A 21,982-nucleotide genomic window follows, 5' to 3' on the forward strand; every position below is an offset into this window, starting at 1 on the left:
TTTCTATTTCTTGGATTTTTTTGCCTGAAGGATATGACTTTTTAAACATTTTTAATCCATTGTATATAATTTTTGGCCTGTCAATTCTTTTTTCCTCTGCTTGTCCAATTTCCTCAGATTCTTTGAAGACACACGGCATATTTAAGTATGATATGCAAAGTTTTCAGCTAATAGCACTTTGGGAATCCCCTTGTTGGTGCAAAAATACAATTTCATGCCTGTCAAATTGTGTTATCTTTAGCATTTTTCACAGAGTCAACTAAAGAAAGAAATGGTGTGTTTTTGCGACAGACTGCTAGTGCCTAAAGATACAATTTAAAATTCCTTCTTTGCTAAGTTCTCACTGTAGTGCAGATAAAACACTGGTTCATCCATTGAGTCAGGTGGCTTGGAATGATTCATAAAATTCAGGAAAATTCATAGGTTAGTATTAAGTGGGTTAATACACAAAAACACTTCTCTGAAAATGGTTGTGTATAAGGTCTGAAGTGAAAAAATCTGACTCCTTTGAAGAAAAATAGAAAGAAGTGAGAGTTGGATCAAGACTTTAGCGCAGTACTGTTTGCTGAAATTGAGCAGGAGCAATTGTTACACCCCCTGCACAAAGATTTAATCATATGTCTTGAAACTCCACGTGGCAAAGACACTCTGCCTAACACATGAATGGACCTGAATCAAAATTTGACTCTGTTATGACTGATCTTTTTTTTAGTTTTTAAAGTTATATAACGCAGACGTTTGGCAGAGCGTTTCTCAGCCAATGAGGTTAATTAGTAACATGATGAGGTATAAAACAGGTGCCCCAGAGAGGCTAAGGCTTTCAGTTAAGATGGGGATGAAATGTGAGAAATAGATCAAACACTTATGGACTGTTGGGAAATAAGTTAATGAAACACAGTCGTAAACATGCTGCTGACTCAACTTTTTTGAAAGGTGTTGCTGACCAAAGTACAGTAGATGAACCTGCATTTTTCCAAAAATCACCGATATGTCTTTGCACTATTAAGAATTAAATAAAGGCATAAAACCATTTGAAAATAACTGCATGCCCATTTTCATTTATACTTTAAGTAGCCAACTTGGAAGCCTGTTTGTAGAAAAAACAAAACAACCAGAAAACAGTAGCTGTCTTCTATGTAACTTACAGACAAGTCTGACAACAGAAGTGTAATATCACGGTCTAAAGCCTGGCAAGTCGGGCTTAGATGCCCATTTCTGTCAGTCTTTTTTTCCAGTCTACTAACACAACATGACAGTGAAATGAAAATCTAGGACTTTGTGTTGGATTTATATAACATTTTCCTGGTTGTTTTCATGATGTGAGGGAGAAGATGAGCAGTGGTACTGACAGTAAAAAGATTTTGGAGTGAAGGGAGAGCAGATAAAAAAAATCCTTTGGGAGGAAAGATTTAATTAATTTTGGATGGCTATTATGATCAAACTGACTTTTTGTTATGTATTTTTAATTACATCCTACAGAGAGACTGAATCAAAACGGTAAAGTGAAGGTGATGGCTCTGTTTGTGTTTATCACAATGCCCTGTCCCTTTCACATTAGATGTAGATACTAGACTCATATGAAAATATCGATTAAAGAGGTTATGATGTTTATAAAGCAGATTTACATATTTTATGGGCAAGTTATTTCGACCAAGAGCCAAACGCTTTGAGAAACACCACATTAAGAATAGAGCTTCACCAAAAAACATAAATAAAAAGCCTTCCCTGACACCTCAGTGCTAAAATAGGTGAATTTTACACTCCAGTGGAGAAGGATAATAGAAAGCTGCCGTTAACTTTGTATAACCATTTTATTACAGCCAGACTTCTGTCAGTGTCTCCTCCACATAGCTAATGCAGTATGACGCTGGCTCTGGAGTGAATATAATGCAGCCACAAGTTAATGCTTTATGCAGAGAGATGGACTTTTGACCAGGTGGGAAAGTGTCACAGAAAAACCAGCTTATGAAAGTCACAAAAGTGGAGAGCGGCCTCCAGGAACTAGACTGCACCACAATTTTCTTTTCAGGTGAGTGAGATTTGGTACACTTAAACATCAAAAGGTAATTATAGGTGTGACTCACAACCGTGCAGGCTCTACTATACAGGGAGTGCAGAATTATTAGGCAAATGAGTATTTTGTCCACATCATCCTCTTCATGCATGTTGTCTTACTCCAAGCTGTATAGGCTCGAAAGCCTACTACCAATTAAGCATATTAGGTGATGTGCATCTCTGTAATGAGAAGGGGTGTGGTCTAATGACATCAACACCCTATATCAGGTGTGCATAATTATTAGGCAACGTCCTTTCCTTTGGCAAAATGGGTCAAAAGAAGGACTTGACAGGCTCAGAAAAGTCAAAAATAGTGAGATATCTTGCAGAGGGATGCAGCAGTCTCAAAATTGTAAAGCTTCTGAAGCGTGATCATCGAACAATCAAGCGTTTCATTCAAAATAGTCAACAGGGTCGCAAGAAGCGTGTGGAAAAACCAAGGCGCAAAATAACTGCCCATGAACTGAGAAAAGTCAAGCGTGCAGCTGCCAAGATGCCACTTGCCACCAGTTTGGCCATATTTCAGAGCTGCAACATCACTGGAGTGCCCAAAAGCACAAGGTGTGCAATACTCAGAGACATGGCCATGGTAAGAAAGGCTGAAAGACGACCACCACTGAACAAGACACACAAGCTGAAACGTCAAGACTGGGCCAAGAAATATCTCAAGACTGGTTTTTCTAAGGTTTTATGGACTGATGAAATGAGAGTGAGTCTTGATGGGCCAGATGGATGGGCCCGTGGCTGGATTGGTAAAGGGCAGAGAGCTCCAGTCCGACTCAGACGCCAGCAAGGTGGAGGTGGAGTACTGGTTTGGGCTGGTATCATCAAAGATGAGCTTGTTGGGCCTTTTCGGGTTGAGGATGGAGTCAAGCTCAACTCCCAGTCCTACTGCCTGTCACAGGCTGGGTCTCCGACCCAGCACTCGGAGTTCTCTTTGTATTTTTCTCATTTTTTGATATGTTATTAGTTTTTGTGTTATTTCCTATTTTGCCTTTAGTTTGGGCAGTTATTGGTTATTGTTCTTGGGTTTTTTATGTTTGGGGTTTTGTATTCATTCATCACGTATTAGGTCTGTCTTATTGTGTTGTCATGTTTAGTTTTCAGTGTTTCCTGTTTTATTTTGACAGTGTCGTGTGTTCTTTGGTCATTGTATTTAGTTTCATTCTCTCTTGGTCCTGTCATTAGGGTTATGTTTGTCAGCTGTTTCCCCCCATGTGTCGCCATTTCCCCTGATCACCTCATGTCTGTATTTAAGCCTTTTGTTTTCTGCTTGCCTTTATCGGTTCGTCTGTTTATTTGACCTCAGTCTTAGTTACGGTTTTCGTCTGTTATGTATTATTAGTCTTAGTCATGGTCTTTGCTTGTTATTTTCCACCACAGTCATAGCTTAGGTTTTGGTCTCAGTACCGTTTAGTATTTTGTTTTTTAGTGTCTTGTCAGTTTACTTTGGTTTCCTGGTTTACTCCTGCCGTCATCTAATAAAGGATCACTTTTCTGTTCAAACTTACACTACTCGTCATCATCTGCTTTTGGGTCCTGTTTCCATTCACATCGGCGCACCCCGCCGTGACACTGCCAGTTTCTGGAAGACACCTTCTTCAAGCAGTGGTACAGGAAGAAGTCTGCATCATTCAAGAAAAACATGATTTTCATGCAGGACAATGCTCCATCACACGCGTCCAAGTACTCCACAGCGTGGCTGGCAAGAAAGGGTATAAAAGAAGAAAAACTAATGACATGGCCTCCTTGTTCACCTGATCTGAACCCCATTGAGAACCTGTGGTCCATCATCAAATGTGAGAGTTACAAGGAGGGAAAACAGTACACCTCTCTGAACAGTGTCTGGGAGGCTGTGGTTGCTGCTGCACGCAATGTTGATGGTGAACAGATCAAAACACTGACAGAATCCATGGATGGCAGGCTTTTGAGTGTCCTTGCAAAGAAAGGTGGCTATATTGGTCGCTGATTTGTTTTTGTTTTGTTTTTGAATGTCAGAAATGTATATTTGTGAATGTGGAGATGTTATATTGGTTTCACTGGTAAAAATAAATAATTGAAATGGGTATATATTTGTTTTTTGTTAAGTTGCCTAATAATTATGCACAGTAATAGTCACCTGCACACACAGATATCCCCCTAAAATAGCTAAAACTAAAAACTACTTCCAAAAACATTCAGCTTTGATATTAATGAGTTTTTTGGGTTCATTGAGAACATGGTTGTTGTTCAATAATAAAATTATTCCTCAAAAATACAACTTGCCTAACAATTCTGCACTCCCTGTAGATTGCTGAGAGAGTGGAGTCAGACTGAAGAAGCTGAAATTACATGTTTCTTTTGGACAGTTTTAAAGATTTGAAACAACGTGATGACTCTTGACGTTTGTAATGGCTTATTGATTGTTTATGACCCTCTATGATTTATAGTTTGGAGCGATAGAAGAATAATGTGGGGTAAAGAGGAAATAGGTGTGCTTTGTAAAGATGTAAAATGCTGCTTAATTATTTGTTCCAACAACTGTAATTCTTTTTTTTTTTTTTATGGCGAGCAAATACAAATGTGGTTGTGACTAAGCTTCAGGCAAACTTAAGCCTGTTTTAAATAAATGCAAATAAGTAGAAGGTCACACTGAATGAAATCATGGTAACAGTAATAAATAAATAGCATCCCTCCAATTAATCTGTCCAAGCCCGTTTATATGCAGTGTCCCGTATACCTGAGATTCTTCGGTACGTGATCCCACAGGGTATTACATGGCATTTCTGCGAGCTGAGGAATTTACATATTTTCAGAGGAGACCTGAATAATGTTTTAGCCGATTACCCTGCTGGAGCTTGTTTGCTGAACATCATAAAATCATGAAATGGATCCAGTATCTGTGTCTGTAATTTGGATGCTCTCGAGCAGCTTTAAGATGGAGGATTTCTGCTTCTGATGTGAGCGGCTCTGTTTTGCTTGTTATTGTTAGTTATGAGGTATGACCTGTGACAAGGCTACATATGGTGCGCATCAGAGTGTTATGGTTCACCGTAGCAGTAGATGAGATTGTGTGTGAGCTGCACAAAAATGTTCTCCACAGCAGGGTATCCTGGTAACAACAGCAGAGGGCAAAAAAATAATATAAACTAGCTTGGTGTTATTCAGAGAGTAGGCTTAAAACAGACAAAGTGCACATAAACGCACAGGTGCGCTCACCTGGACGTCTTCACAGAGCCATCTGTCACATGACTGCCCGTGCCAACATTGTCGACACAGCGGCTTTCTTGCCTTCGCTGTCTGGATCCTGCAGGCAAGATTGTCCAGTCTGGTTCACACACTAATGTATTATAGTTCATATAATACATATATATGTCATGTGCTTTCTATTGGAAAAATGATCACTTTTGATGAAATTATTTAATTGAAAAGGACATACTGTTGAATTTCTGTAAAGCAGCAGTTGTATATAGTAATTTATTTTTAAACTCAGGACACAGAAAAGGTGTGCAAACATTGCAATCTCTCACTTTACTCCAGTACTGGGTACCTACCATTCTTCATGGAATAGATTCCATAAGGTGCTGGAAACATTCCTCACAGGTTTCGGTCCTCATTGACGTGATAACATCACACAGTTGCTGCAGATTTGAGGGCTGCACGTTTGTCAGTCTCCCGTTCCACAACATCTGAAAGGTGCTTTATCAGATTGGGATCTGAAGACTATGGAGGTCATATGAGTACACTGCTATGTAGGGCTGCACGATTTTGCATAAAATGAGAATCACGATTTTTTGGCTTAGAATTGAGATCACGATTCTCTCACGATTTTCTTTTCCAGTATAAATATTTATTGCACTTATTAACTGCACATCAACTTCGTAACAGTTGAGACTGAACATAAAAACAATAAATAAACATAAAAACAACAAATGTCTCACGTTTTGTTGTTGCCGCAAAATGTTGTACTGCTTGAAATTCCGTCTCCACCGTTGCTCGACACTGCGTGTATAGAGCAGGTAGTGCAACAATAGAAAAATAGTTGCGGGACGGCACTGTGTAGCCTCCGTAATGTCTTTGTGCCTGCGGGAGTTCGATGGGTATAGGGAAGCGCTGTATAAGGTTCACGTTATTGATGTTTGGGTGGTTGACCGGGACAGATTTTCTCCTGTCACTTTCTTGTCATCCCTGACGTGCTCTCCGTTGTTTTTTTCCCTGCTAATTTTAGCAGCCAGCTTCTGTATCACGTGGTATAAGGCTCCGCCCTTGTCATATGTTGAGCAGGAAGAGTGAGCGCTTGTTTTCATGCAGATTACGTCCCGGATCAAAATGCGGTACAGTCGTCGTCGTCTTTTTTTTTTTTTTTTTTTTTTTTTTTTTTTTTAAATCGTTGTCATTTGGAAATGAGATCGCACATAAGTATGAATCGAGATCGCGATTTTCTAACGATTAATCGTGCAGCCCTACTGCTATGTTCACTAAACTAACCTGAGATGATTTGAGCTTTGGCTCATCAGTCCAGACAACAGTGGTCCAGTCTCCTGTTGTCCATTTTTCCAGAGCCCGTGTGACTTGTAGCCTTGGTCTCCTGTTTTTAGGAAAAATTGAGTGGCAACTGTGTAAGTCTGCTGCTGCTGTAGCATTCAGCCATGCTCTTCTACATATGTTCTAACAATATACACTAACAAGTGTATATTTAACTTACTGTTGCCTTCTTATCAGCTTAAAGCACTCTGACCTCTGACCTCTGGCGCCAACAATTTCCAAAATACTCAAACCAGCCCACTTAGCACCAACACCCATGCCATGTTCAAAGTCACTTAAGTCACCTTTCTTCGCCATTGTGGTGCTCAGTTTGAGCTTCAGCAGATCATCTTGAGAGTTAGATTAATTTTATGCCATGTGGTTGGCTGAGTAAAGACTTGTTAACCAGCGGTTAAACAGGTGATTGGCTGTTGAACTGCTTAACAGATATTTATGGGAAATGTAGCCTTTAGCACAAACAAAAGGATGACTCTATAATGAGGCAGCCAGCTTTCATAGAAACTTTTCTCTTTCTTAAGCTGTCAGTGTCAGTGATGCTGTATTGTCTCATCAACGAGATAATAAACCCTAACACCAAGCTGAACATTGTTGCAACGTTTTGGAGAGATGATTGATAATTAAAGGAACTGTTCAACCCCAAATCAAATATAAATGTTTTTGTCTTGCCTATTTTCAAGATATCTGCTATAGAAATGTCTGTCTTCCCTTGAATGTAGTGAAACAACATGCCATTCGCCTGGTACTCAAATTGCATATGAAAAACTGTTTCACAGAAGTCGGGACCACCTAGTTCCATTATCTGTAAGAGAAGGCAGACATTTCTACCAGAGGTGACTAAATATATGTTTAACTTTGGGTCAGACTGACCTTTTTAATGATAACTATGCCTTCTAAAATGTCCTGCAAACATAAAGACTGTGATTACTGTGACGCTATAGTGTAGAATTGCAGAACTGTGTGAAGGATTACTGACTCTGTGGTCACTTAGCGACACCAAGTGTTGGATGGCAGAATTACAAGCATTTGCCTGTTTTATATGAACCAATCATAATACCAATACTTAAAATAAAAAAAACCCACAAAACTTTCTCTGCGTAACTTTAAACATTTGGAAGGTTTTGAACCAACACAAAGTTTTTGCCAGTCTGTGTAATGTTCTGTTACTTTATCAGTTCTTCTTCTGATCAATAAAACATCTTCTTACTTGCTTATTTGTAGTCATAGGTGAGGCGCAGACCAGTGCCACTGATTTACCGATTTACTAAACAACTCTTTTCATTTAGTATAGTATTTTGTCATTGTTCGACTGATTTTGATGCACTATTCCTTCCGCTTCCCGTGACGTTGTTGTTCATTTTTGATCGCGTCAAAGAATGAAAATGTGTCATCGCTTTCCTTTGATATTTAACCCCAGACGATTTTCTAAATTGACAGTGTTATTGGGACATTAGTGGGTGAGTGACACAAATGCGGCTGCTTTTTCGTAAACAGCTTTAAAAAGCCTTGCGATGCAGCTTGGTGCAATTTCTATTTCTGTGTTGGTTCATTATCACTGACGAAAGATTCTATATTTATATATATTTATATGTATGAAAAAAAATTGCCTGCAGAGAAAGACGGCGAAAGGAGGCCAGAGACAAAAGATGATAGTGGGATAAAAGGATGTGGGGGTGAGGGAGGAAGGGAGGTGGTAAGTGATGGTGGTGCCAGTAGTGGTGGTGGTGGTGGAGGGGGCTGTATGTACACGACCAGAGTTAGCATGAGACAGAGGAAAAACAGAGAGAGAGAGAGAAGGAAAGAGATGGGATTTTAGAGGATTTAGGTGGTGGTTTTGTATTAAAACCTGTTAGACACATCGTAACCAAGTACAGCGACGTTCAGGAATCAACTCAGATACAATTCGTTGGATGAAATCTACTTTTTTTAACACCTGGGATCTGAATCAGGACAACCTTCGGTGAACTGGATACACAACTAACATCTCCCTTCTTTCCCTCTTCCTTCTCTTTTTTTTCTCTTCTTCCTCTCCAACTCCCTCCGAACATGTTCTTCTTCCAGCTCGTCATCATGTCCGGCACGGTCCTGTTGGCCTACTACATGGAGTGCACGGACCTGTTCAGCGTCCACGTGCAGGGTTTCTTCTGTAATGATGCTGACCTGATGAAGCCGTACCCTGGCACGGAGGAGTCCAGCTTCGTCCCTCCTCTCATCCTGTACTGTGTGGTGGCCGCTGCTCCGACGGCTATAGTAAGTAAACAGCAGTGTTTAAAACCAGGTCTTCTCTGTGGATTGCTCGAATTGTTTTACGATTTTCTCGTAAACAGCCGTCGTTAAATCCAGCTTGGGTTCATTTATTCAGGGTCTCCTCATCTTTGACTTTGCTTCGAATCCTTCGCATCCATTTATTTTGAGGAGTGAATAATTTAAAAATGCAATTATCATTACTCTGCTAGGTGTCCTAGTATATGCAGGCTAATTTAAAGTTGTAATTTTGCGTGACATGACCCAGTTTTGTGGCAGCATTTTTAAGTAAAACTGACTTGCAAATAATATACCTATCATTAGATATCATCCATTCAGCCTTCTGTCTGTACGCTACAGCAGCTGCATACCTATCTTTGGTAAAATATGGAAAAATATGCAAGAAAGATTTCACGGCAAGCAGTTTATGCCTGCAGGCCGTACTCTTTCAATATCTTTTTATGGGTCAGCTAATAATATGTATGTCCCTGATTTCCTGTCTGTAGAATCTCTTTGACTTGTTTATCATACTCTACAAAACATCCTGCTAAAGTGAAATGTGAGGCTGTGCTATACAGGGAGAAGTACATGTTGAAATACAACTTCATATCATATCTCATGGAAGGCAAGAATTACATTCACTGACATGACTTTTATTTGTTTGCAGACATTTTAACAAGGACATGTTATGCAAAATCCATTGCCTAGTAATGGCATTATTAGCATATTAGGCTAATTTGTCACAGGATGTAAAGCACACACGTGTAATCAATACCATGAGTCATATTTGGCCATATCTGTTGAGGGTGGCACAGTCCTGATGCACCAAAGCCATGTGTTACTACTCTGGTGTTTAAAAAATTCCAGCTGCAAAGATAAGAAATCATTCTCTGAAAACAGTCATTTCCAAGCTGACTTGTACGCTCATACCGTGCATGCACTGCTGATTTAAATGCCTCAAACAGGAGTTGCGAGTTTCAGCCACCAGGTGTCAGTTTTGCTCCATGCTTATTAATTTCAGCCCGTTCACAACAGGCACCATCTGTCTCTGAGCCCTTGGGTCAGCTCATTATTAAACCCATGTCAAATATTTTATGAACACTTCCTGAAGCGTGTTTGCATTTGCTTGTTTGATATTAAAATGTATTTTTTCTCTCCAATGGGCCATATGTGAAGGAAAAAAAAAGTTAGTCTGAGAATACAGAGAACGTTTGGTTTTTGAGTAGCTGCTGTCTGAAGGTCAAATGGCCACGTATATATGTATTTGAAGATGTACTATGGATACACTGATAGCAGCTATTTTACCAGCATTTGTTTGTTGTCAAAATCAAAATATCTCACCAGTGCTGGAGATTGTACAGAACTGAGATTAGGATCAGTGGGTTTGACTGGTTGATGTGCTGCTGTGATTCTGAAGTGTAGTGTAATCACTTATTCTTTCTGTAGGACAATTAATTTTCATTTATCTTTTTTTTTTTTGTGCCCTGGTTTTCTTGTTCAAAAAGACAGACTTGTTGTAAAGACCATAAACAAGATCGTGGATCATCAGCTTTAATGTCCAATCAGCATCAACTTCCCAGCTTTTTTGCACTTACTTGGTATTATTTTATCTACTGTTCTAATCGAGTTATTGAGTGGTTGAAAAGCTGGCTCACATGCTACATGTTCCATTGATTGTAATCTAAATTTTGCTCCCTAAATGAATATAGAAAACCCTTTTCAGTAGTGTCACATGTCCATTTCCCTCATAACCTTGTTTTTATTTTAACAGGCATCTAATCATGGATGTGATCGTTACACCAGTCGGTTAACACATGCACTACCACCCATTTATTTATGATCAGCTGCCTCCTTTGGTCCCTTGTTTTTATGCGCTTCTACTTTAGGTGTTTGCATAGAGGCTTTGAACACCGACTGTTGTCACAAGCGTGTTTCCTGAAGTAAAATCTGAATTATTGTCACTTTTATTGAGGAAATAAAAGACATCCCATAGCTTGCATTTACCTCCATGTAGGTGTTTGGTCTCTTGATGTGTCAGCAGAACGGAGAGAAACACACCTCTCTGCATTCACACACATATGTGCACATGCAGATTTGACATGCTTTATACAATAACACAAGCTGGTTTAAAATCTGGAAGGGTGCTCTGATTGGCCAGGAAATGTGACAGATGTTATTATTTACACTTCATGGGGTAAGAGTGCATCTGTGTGCAATTTTGACTCACCTTTCTGCAGTGATTACTTCAGTAAGTGGGTGTGCTCACTGACCACTTCATTAGGTACACCTTACTAGTACTGGGTTGGACCTTCTTTTTCCTTTAGGGCTCCCTTAGTTCTTCATGGGATCAATTCAATAGAGTGCTGGAAACACTCACCTGGGATTTTGGTCCATATTGACATGATAGCAGCAGCTGGTTGAAGATTCTCAAGAATCTCAAGTTCCATCACATCCAAAAGGTGCTCTATTGGATTGAGATCGTGTGATAATGGAGCCTTTTTGAGTATAATGAACTCATTGTTGTCTTTAAGAAACCAGTTTGGAATGATCTGGGCTTTGTGAAATGACACAATAACTTGCTGGAAGCAGCCATCAGAAGATGGGTACAGTGTGGTCGTAAAGGGTTAGACATGGTCAGAAATAATATTGAGGTAGCCTATATCATTTAAAGAATGCTCAAAGTGTGCCTAGAAAATATCCCCAAACAATTATTAAGGCCACCAGCAGCCTGAACATTTGGTACAAGGCAGGATACATCCATGTGTTCATGTTGTTTATGCCACATTCAGACCCAACCATCTGAATGTTGCAGCAGAAAGCGAGACTCGTCAAACCATGCAAGGTTTTTTTAACCTTTTATTTTACTGTATTGTACTGTAGCTTCAGCTCTCTGTTCTTAGCTGACAGAAATGACACTCATGCTGGTCTTATGCTGCTGTGGCACAACTGCTTCAAGGTTCTGCGTTTTGTCTGTTTAGAGATGTTCTTTTGCATACATGAATTGTAAAAAGTGCATACTTAAGTTACAATTGCCTCAAGTATGATAGCAGTCTGGTCATTCCCCTTTGGCTTCTGACATCACTGAGGCATTTCCTCCCAGAGAGCTGCCACTCACTGGATATTTTTGTTGTTTGGACCATTCTCTGTAGACACTAGAGATGGCTTGGTGAGGAAATCCCAGTAGATTGGCTGGTCCAAGTACTTCAGAAACCGCTTACAACCAACAACCATGTTCAAAGTCACTTAAATGACCTTTCTTCCCCATTCTGTTGCAAGTCATCTCGACTATGTCTGCATGCCCAAATGCTTTGGCTGCTGTCATGTGATTGGTTAATTAGAATCTTCGATAAGGAGCCATTGAAGAGGTGTACCTTATGAATAGGTCAGTGAGTGCATGTGTGTATACTTGGTCATGGTATGCAGTCAGTAGATAAGTATAATTATTTATTTTGTTGTTATCCTTTGTTTATAAACACCACTCTGTCACTGGAACATTTGTTAGTGGATGATTTTCGCATCATACCTGCAGATTAAATCTTTCTTCCTTTCTCCAAGTGTCACTTATTCATTCAACCTTTATCTTGACTTGTAAATTGCACTGAACCCACTTGCAAGCGTTATTTACTATATACAGTAGCTGACTAAAAGGCCAGCAGTTGTTTAACGCATTGTTTGCGTAATTTAATACTCAGTCTTAGTCCCATCCCCTCCTCAGAGAGTGCCGTGTCAGCTGTTAAAGCTTTTTTGTAATCCTGCCACTTCTTTCCACTGTTTTTTTTTTTTTTTATTCTGCCCCCTTTTTTGTGACTTTCTCTTTGGAATATGCTCTATATGGCCTTTCTTTTACAAATTGCCTTTAGCCATTGGTACGCCATCCCATACCTTATAATTGTGCCCTTTGAGTGTGCTTTGTCAGGTGCTTGACACTGTGTGTCATTCCATCTCCATGTGTCATAAAACAGAGGGGCATTCAGTCAGAATTAATTATGGCAGGGCTGGGACGTGGGCCAATTAGTACAGAGTCAGTAAATTATGCAGTTTTCCACATGGCCGGACCAATGGGATGCTGTGAAGGTTAGATGGGCTGTGTTCATGCAACAGCCTATAAACCCGTTCAACCATGGCATAAGGCAAAATAGAGCCCGTTTTATCATTTTCAGTGCCAAGATGATAAAATATTGCTTTTGCCAGGTGTACATCCCACAGAAACAAAAGATAATGTTTCCCAAAATGGGCAACATCTGTGCATTTTGTGTCTTGGTAGCAATACTGAAAATGATGGGCTCATTAAGAAGAGATTTAAAGCTTAAAGCAGCATTGATTGTTGTTGTTTTTTTTGTTCTGTTTTTCCCTTTTTCCCCTCTTGGCAGAGTAGCAAGACTTAAGCTCGACATCTTTACATATTATCACCCTCTGAAATGAATATGCAAACTGTATCCTATTCACACATCCTCAAAGACACAAAGCAGTATCAGCGTTCATTTGGTGTTTCAGGAGTCATATTCTGTTTTAGTTTTGTTTATTTTCTGCATTGAATCATGAGAGAAGTATTTGTTTCATTAGCTGCTAATTGGTCTAACAGCTCCTCAAAGCTCCTGTAAACAAAGCTGATGAGCTTAAAGACGTGAGTATCTTCTAAAGAGTTGAAGGGAAGTGCACAGTTGGGAAAAGTTATGTCACTGTATCGTTACACAGTTAAGTCAAAACAAGCTCTATTTTGACTTAACAAAGTGTTTATTTTACACTTTGTTCCATTATTACACAAAACTATGTGTCTGGTTTTTTTTTTGGGTTTTTTTTTCTTTCTTTTTCTGCAACCAAACCCGGCAAACTCAGGCCCCTGGAGGTTCTGATCAGTATTCGATATTATGGCATTGCCATATTGCCAAGCATCCACCAGCATTGGTTTAAAATGATGCATTTTGATTCAATTGCATTAATATCTAAGATCTTTAGATTCACAAAAATTAAATCGTATTTTATGATGCTGCCATGTTCCTCCTACTGACAGGCTAAAATGACCCATTTTTAGCATTTAAATACCAATCATCACCCTGATATTTGTATTTTTTTTTTATTTTCTCAATGTTATTTGGTCATCAGTTTGCCAACAATATGAACAGGCCAAATAATACTTTATACAGTTAACAGTCTTTATTGTTCCAGTAGTTGCTAATGAACAATCTCATTAGTTATAGCCGTTGCCCCGTTTTCATTTTCTGTCCTTATTAACTAAAGGAACATGTTTTTCATGTTTCTACCATCGACTCATTGGTTTCAGTTGTAATAAAATTGCTCTTTAATGCATAACCCAAAGACATTTCTATTTCTCAGTAAATACTACACTCGTATTACTAAGTTTTTTTTCTCCTTATGAAAAATGTTGTAATTTAGGTTCAGAGAAAGGCTAGTACTCACATTATAATGTGGAAGCTGGAAAAGGAAAAACTAAGATGCAGATGCATAAAGAAGGATGGTCCTAACACTAAACTTTTAGGAGTGTCATTTATTATGTGTCCCTTTTTTTTCAAACATTTGAGCAGCTTGATATAATTTTTAATGTCACAGATATTTCAGAGACTTCAGATTTTACAAGTTTTGATGTCTCAAAGCTATTGGGATACACAAACTGGAAGTCTGTTCTTTTCTCTCATGTCAGGTCACTTACTGAAAAAAAAAAAGCCCCCTCAGAAAGGTTTGCATGTTCTTTTTAATGTCTCTTGTTTAACCTTTTCATTTTCTGCTCCAACATCATTGTGTCAGTTGAATGCCAAGTTGTTTCTCAGTTTTCTGGCATGTTACATAGAGATGGCTATTTTCAGTCAGTTTTTACTGACATTTGTATAAAGGAAAGTGGGGGGTTGCATGAGTTGAAATAACACAATCAGTCAGTAGTACCTAACCTTTTCAGCGATGAAACAGACTCTAGTGAGACAAATGCTTCAAGGCAAGTGCTAGCTGCTAGAAAATGTAAATGCCATCATTTAGAAAAAAACAAAACAGAAACAAAATAAAATTAACTAATCATTTAAAAAACCTGCATGGAAACACACTGATCCTATACTAGTTAAAAAAAGTTATTTGAACCAGTGTTCACCTGTGTGGCAATGGTTAAAGTCACTGTAATAAGTGTAAGTTAATAGGTTATGAGGTCCTTAGAAATCCTTATAAAATACACATAAATGATCTGTTAATAAAACTTTTGTCAGTAATATTTAATTTATCAATTTATCAAATGTCTAATACAGTTCACTGATAGTAGGACCAATAGTCTGTAATAAATACAGGGGTTCAAACCTGCCTGGCCCTTCATGAAAAAATAATTGCACACCTAAACACAATAAGTGGATGCCAACCTTGCAAGAAAGAACTGTAATCAAGCGTTTGTGATAACTGGCAATAAGTCTTGATTTGTTTTGCAGAATTCTTTTCATTAAGCCTCATTGGATGGTTTTTGATCATAAAACACTTTGGGAACACCACACTGCACGTAAAACTGTATTATTGGAAAATTGTACATAAACTCATAAATCTCACCAGTGTTATATGGTTCAGCTCATTATAAATACTTTGTTTTATTTAATCTCCAGCAATTCGTCATGTACCTCATTTTAGATATGTGGACTTCACAGTGTCATATATCTCTAAAAAGTTACTTACAGTAATAACATTTTCAGCTGAATTAAACAAAACTATGCGACGCGTTAACATTTAGTATCTACAGAGGGTTATAAAAACATTAATGAGAAATTAAAGTGGTCTAGTCTAAAAACAGCTGTTGGCCAAGGTGGTTTATAAGAGGAAATGTATCTGTTATGATAATAAGAGAAGTGTGCTTTTTTGCTAATGCAAGCTCTGTTTCCACACAAAGCACATGCTAACAAATCTCACAGCGGTGAAAGCAGGGCCATCAGTCGCACGACTGATGTATTCTGTCAAATCAGAGCGTTGCCTACAACCTGAAAAAAGCTACTGGCCTATAATCTCAAGTCTTTGTTAATGGGACACTAATGCTTTCAAAATACTTGCTCCTTACAGATTACGTGCTCCGTAGACAAGCACAGTTAAGGCTGTTTACGAAGACCCAACTACAGCCACCCAATTCATTTAAAGGATGGGTGCAAGCAGACAGGAACTTGATGGGACACCAGCAGTGTTGGTCAAGTTACTTGAAAAAAGTAATCAGTAACTAATTACTGAATACTTCCCCAAAAAAGTAATCCCGTTACTTTACTGATTACTTATTTTCCAAAGTAATTAATTACTTAGTTACTTAGTTACTTTTTAAAAACACGATTTACAACCTGAATAGGTGATAAAGCGATAGATCTTTCAGCCCAATTCTACTTTTTCTGCATAATCCATCATACAAAATGTAATCAAATGGAAAAGTCTCTTTTTTTAACTTGTTTTATCAGTTTTAATTTTTTAACTTTATGCATCAAGTAAAAATTTAATTATATGCAACATTCTCTGAGTTGAAGAAATTAGTTTAACATTTAAACCTATTTTCTGCACATTCCAGCACATAAAATAAAATATTTTTTGTGTTTACACTCACTCTTTCAAATAGATGCAAGAAAAACACAGCAGAAAATAAATAAAGTCAAAGACTCAGCGGTCCTGTTGCTCTATTTTCACCTGTAAAGCAGGACTACGGTAGGCGGAGGTTTACCCTGGTGCAGGTGTGCCGCGGTCAGTTGAAGAATCCGCGAGTTTCTCTGTGAATTTCCCATTACGTCGTAGCGCACTCGGTGCTTGCTCGGAAGTTTAGGGGGTTTTTTTTCGCTGTAAAAAGAAGTTTTCTTCCCACGCACAACGGACACTAATGTTTTTGTCACTTTTTATGGAATCAAACTCAAAGTAAGGTCAGTACTTCCACGCTTTAAACGCTGCACGCTCATACTCTCTCCCGCACTCGATATGTGATCCATTGTTGATCTGCACACAGCTGTTGTCACTAACGGCGCACTCGCTTACGTCACTGTCCTCGCAAAAAATCACGGTTTTAGTAACGCAGTAATGCAGCGTTCCTACGGGAAACTAACGGTAATCTAATTACTGTTTTTGCGATAGTAATCCCTTACTTTACTCGTTACTTGAAAAAAGTAATCAGATTACAGTAACGCGTAACGCGTTACTGCCCATCTCTGGACACCAGTGCCTCTAACATTAACATCAACATATACAAAGAGACACTCAGGTGTACAGGAAACTTGGTGCTCAGGATGAACATGTAACTAGAACCTACCTAGAAACAGTGAACGAACAGCAATGCTGCATCACCCTAAAATGCTGTATTTGCCTTTGAAAACAAGGAGAATTCAAAAGTTCCCGATATGACCTATGTTGCACTATGAGGGCAGCCAAGCGGAATTAGAGAGACAAGGTACAGACACGGCTCAGCAGTAACAACTCTGAGAGCATGTGGAAGGAGCACTTTACACTTTGTAGGTAAGCCCAGGTGCACAGCCAATGTCACCGTCTTGCTCCACGATGAGGTACATAAGTTTTCTGCCCATTTTGAGAGTCAGAACGCCACTCTCCCTAAGAGGCCTTCCAAAAACGTTAAGGCTGGCACTCTGATCATTAAAGAGGATGACGCACAAAGTTTTTTCCAGCATGTCAACACCTGTAAAGCAGCCAGACCCAGCAGTATCCCCATCAGAGGATGCAGCTCACAGGAGTCTTTTCTTTCTCTCCCTGCCTGTTGTCCCCTCCTGTTTTAAATCATCAGTCATTGTGTGTGTTCCAAGAAAGAGTAAGGTAATATGCTTAAATGACTGCCACCCTGTTCTCCATCTATCATAGGAAAATCAATTTGAGATGCAGATGAAGTATTTTATTCCTGACATTTTGTTCCTGACATTTTGTCACCCAATCTGGACCTGATACATTTGCCAAGAGGTATAGCTTCACTGATGATGCTTCACCCACAACACGTCATAACACTCTCAGTGATGTGCCAATAAATCGTATATATTTGAGCACAGCATGCATTACCATAATTCCCTAAAGAATCAACACTTAAAGGCCTTGGACTTAACCTCTGCAGGAGGATTGTGAACTTGCTCTCAAGCCAACACAAAGTGGTGAGGATTGCCCCTGTGACTATGTCCTGATCTTCCTCCTATCCTCCCAATATTCACATTATCACACAGATCCAGATTAGAAGTTACGATTGCAGATGACACATCAGTGATTGGCTTAATTATCAGCAGCTTCTCAAACTAAATGTCAAAACAAAGGACTTTAAGAAGAAAGAACATTATCAGCTGCATGTATGTCCTTTGAAGCTTATATACCCATTGACATCACATGGGACCTACTTGCTAAAGGAAAAATACCCATAAAACATAAAATCCTGTAATGTGATTGTAATTTAATTGCTATACCGGTAATTATCTGTGTTTGTTCTGACTGTAATTTCTTTTTGACTGGGGACAAACACATTGACTTTACCTTTAAAACTGCTTTTTTTTTTTCTTTTTGAGTCTCAGACAGGTCAAAGAAATTGGTCTGCACCTTTTTTTTGTTATAAATCTTCTGTCTGGGTCTGGAGAAGGTGGTGGTAGTAACCCAGCAGATTAGTCACTTTAAGCTTTCATCAGGTCATTCTGTCTTTTGCTGCTACATAATGACATGAGGCATTTCACCTTGTTGGCTGATGGATCATTTCTTTCACTTGGCCATTACAGTTTGACTCTCTCATATGCACACACACACTCACATGCATACTGCTCAAAAAATTAAAGGAACACTTGGGTCAATGTCACTACTGGTAGCATGTGGTAGAGGTTGTCTAGAGACAGTACAGAGGTTGCACAGGTTGTCCAACTCCTCTAGGATGGCACATCAATACAAGCCATTACAAGGTTTACTGTGTCTCTCAACACTCTCAAGAGCATAGAGGAGATTCCAGGAGACGGGCAGTTACTCTAGGAAACCTAGAGCCTTAGAAGGTGCTTAACTCCTGGGCAGGACTGGTATCTACTCCCTTGTGCAATGAGGAACAGGATAAAGATGCCAGCTACAAAATGAAATCCAGCAGTCCACTGGTGTGAAAATCTCTGGCCAAACAATCAGAAACAGACTTCACAAGGGTGACTTGAGGGCATAATATCCTTAAGTTGGCCCTGTGCTCACTGCCCAGCACTGTGGAGTCCAATTGGCATTTGCCATAGAATACCAGGTCAACCACCGATGCCCTGTGCTTTCCACAGATGAGAACAGGGGCGACATTATGAAGGCAGTTCCATACCACTGACTGGCCGTCATGCTCGCCTGACCTAAATCCAGCAGAACACCTCGGGGACGTTATGTTTCAGAACATCCCAGTGCTGCCACGTTGCACCTTAGACTCTCCAGGAGCTCAGTCCAGGAGCCCGGTCCAGATCTTGGAGGAGATCCACAAGGACATCATCCATTGTCTCATTGGGAGCATGCCCCAATTAATCAGTTAGCATTGCATTAAAAAGTGCATTAAAAATATATTTAGAAATTTTTTGTAAAACATTGCAATAACAGAATATAAAATAGTATAAAAACATGTAGGCCTAATTGAATTTAACAATGTATTAATAATACATTGCATCCTTATAATAAGAACCTTATTAAAAAGCATTGCTGCTTTTATTGCTACTTTCCAATTGTAGCATAGGTTTTGGCTCTATTTTTGTTGACTATATATACAAACTTCAGTCATAAATTTTAAACATTGGTTGACTTTTAATTTGTATTATTGGTACTTTAAAAAAGGAGGCTCTTTAAAAATAAATTCAAATTAAGCCAGTTAGGCTTAATAATTAATTATGCCAGCTACCTTTTATTTAATGCAAAATGTATTTTGGTTCACTGCAACTGCTGCTAGTCTGACTGTTACAAGTTGTCTTCCTTTTACAGTTTTTAAAGCTTGCAAAAGCTTGTTTTGGTCACTCTGTCTGCAAAGATAGACATTTTTGGATCATTAGACATCAGGAGATTGATTTTTCTGCCATGATGCATTTGAACCTTGTTTCGCTATGCACTATGCCTCCCATCCTGTGACACAAATGGTTATTTGAAAATATGAATCCACCTTTAGTCATGCTGGCAGTTGCAGACAGGACTGAATCAAGTGCATAGATTTAGAAGGTTCATACTGATTTTTATGTGAGTGCTTTCAGTGCTCATTTATTCCTTTTAAAAAAATTTTTACTTTGCATTTCCTGACATCAAAACACGAGCTGCTCTCGCTGCTAACTGCCACACAGAAAGAGATGGACTGGAGTTGCGTTTACAAGAACATGATGATGAGAAAGCATTCATGAGGGATGGAGGAAAATTCACCTGTCCTAAGGCCCCAAACAAACACACATCAAAGGCCAAAACCACATGGGTGCACACATATGCACTAAGTGTATGCACACACTGTCTCTGATAAACACACACATTTATTTGAAGCAGTCTTTATCACCCAAGGCGACTGGCAACGAGATCCATTTTGTGTGTCCAGCAGCAGTTTTTCCATTAGACCTGATGAAATGTCCAAACTATAATGGACCTGAAGAAAGGCTGCATTAAGGCACAGTGGTTTATGTACACGGGCCAGACTGGATAAAAATGTTTCTCTGCTCCATAACAGGATGCCAAAAGTTAATGTTTCCCCATTTTCTTCTGTGTGTTCGCTGGGTGTGAGTTTTGTTAAAACGTTAAGTGCGGGTTCTGGAGGGTTCTACTTTTTTGATAGTCAGACATTTAATTTCCTGCATTTTAATGCGTCAGTTTTCTGCATTTATTTATAGAGTAAAGGTATTTATTTATGGGTTAAAACACAAATTTTAAGCCCCAGTATAACAGAATATTATGCAGTACAACTTTCAGGCAATCTGTATTGCTTTCAAATATTTATTCTTGTGTAAACAAACCTTTCTCATTTAATATTATCCCTGCTGAGCCAATACAACACATACAGGCATGGTGCACTGCTCTGCTGTATTTTGTGTCTTTTGTTTTGGAAAATGATTCATGTTTGCACATGGCACCCTGTGATGCGTGTTCTATTAAAAAAAAGTTGCACTGGGTTTTTAATAGCTCATATTCATATACTTTATTAAAAAAAAGTTTTTTAAAAAGTAAACGTAATCTAGACTTCCTTGGTTCTCAAATCTTTTTGGGAGGGAAAAATTCCTCCTCTTGCCTTCTGGCTTCTCCATGATTATTAACCTGGCAGCATGTGCACAGCACCAGAGGTGAGGAGTAGATGCTGCATGTTGCTGACTGAGATCACAACACTGTGTTTCTGTGTGTCTGTCTGTGGTTTAATTGTGTTTGCCACAGCATTTGTATTTTTTATTTATTTTTCTAAAATATTAATATTTTTGGAGTGAAAATAGACTGTGCAGAGAAGAAAACATCCAACCCTGTCGGGCAGATATTTGATGTAACATTTTAGCAGGTTTTTCAGAATAAAAGTTTATTTATTTAGGTTGACAAATACAAGTTTAAATATTTAAGGAGGAGACGTCACGTCTGCCCTCTTTGAAATCTCTGCCTTTGTTCTGTGCGCTCCTTTTTGCTTCTTCTGTGTGCATATTCACCTATTCATATTCTCTTTTATTTTTTGTGCCTGTGTGTGTTTGTGTATGTAGATTTTTATCGGAGAGGTGTCCATGTACATGATGAAATCAACGAGGGAAGCTCTGTTGGCCCAGGAGAAAACAATAGTGACAGGAGACTGTTGTTACCTCAACCCCCTCACCCGCCGCATCATACGCTTCATAGGTAAGAACCTTGTATTGCAATGTACTCTAAACTGCCCTAAGGTCACTTGTGCTAATGGTACCAGACAGTGACTGAAAACTCTGAATACACATGAAAAGTACTTTGGGCTTCAGCATGTGTAAGGTCCCACCAGTATTTGCCTGGCGCATCACCTCAGTGCAGCTGCGATGAACTGAAAGACCGGAAAATTATGGATCACTGATCTGATTGAAATAATTTCATTCAGTTCTCCACAAAGACTGTGTGTAGAATAAGGGATCAGATTAGTATTCAAAAGCGCATTAGCATGCAATTCTGTGATCCATCACAATAAGACGCTGCTTGTGACTTCAGCCTTGTTTTGTTTAATTTAATACAAAACTATATGAGCAATGTTTATTAATGTCATAGCTCAATAAAA

At 38.9% G+C, this 21,982-nt stretch overlaps 1 protein-coding gene across 4 annotated transcripts in view; it reads left to right on the plus strand.

Annotated features, from left to right (window-relative positions):
• Positions 1–21,982, plus strand: part of plppr1 (phospholipid phosphatase related 1) — a 64,550-nt gene that overhangs the window by 28,526 nt on the left and 14,042 nt on the right. For all 4 annotated transcript variants that reach the window (XM_080874872.1, XM_080874874.1, XM_080874871.1 and 1 more), the window contains exons 3-4: positions 8,638–8,826; positions 21,450–21,582. In XM_080874872.1, the coding sequence (XP_080730998.1) occupies positions 8,638–8,826; positions 21,450–21,582 (322 nt within the window). The remainder of the gene's footprint in view (positions 1–8,637; positions 8,827–21,449; positions 21,583–21,982) is intronic.

This window comes from Rhamphochromis sp. 'chilingali' (genome assembly GCF_963969265.1).
Source record: "Rhamphochromis sp. 'chilingali' genome assembly, chromosome: 2".
NCBI classification, from domain to species: Eukaryota; Metazoa; Chordata; class Actinopteri; order Cichliformes; family Cichlidae; genus Rhamphochromis; species Rhamphochromis sp. 'chilingali'.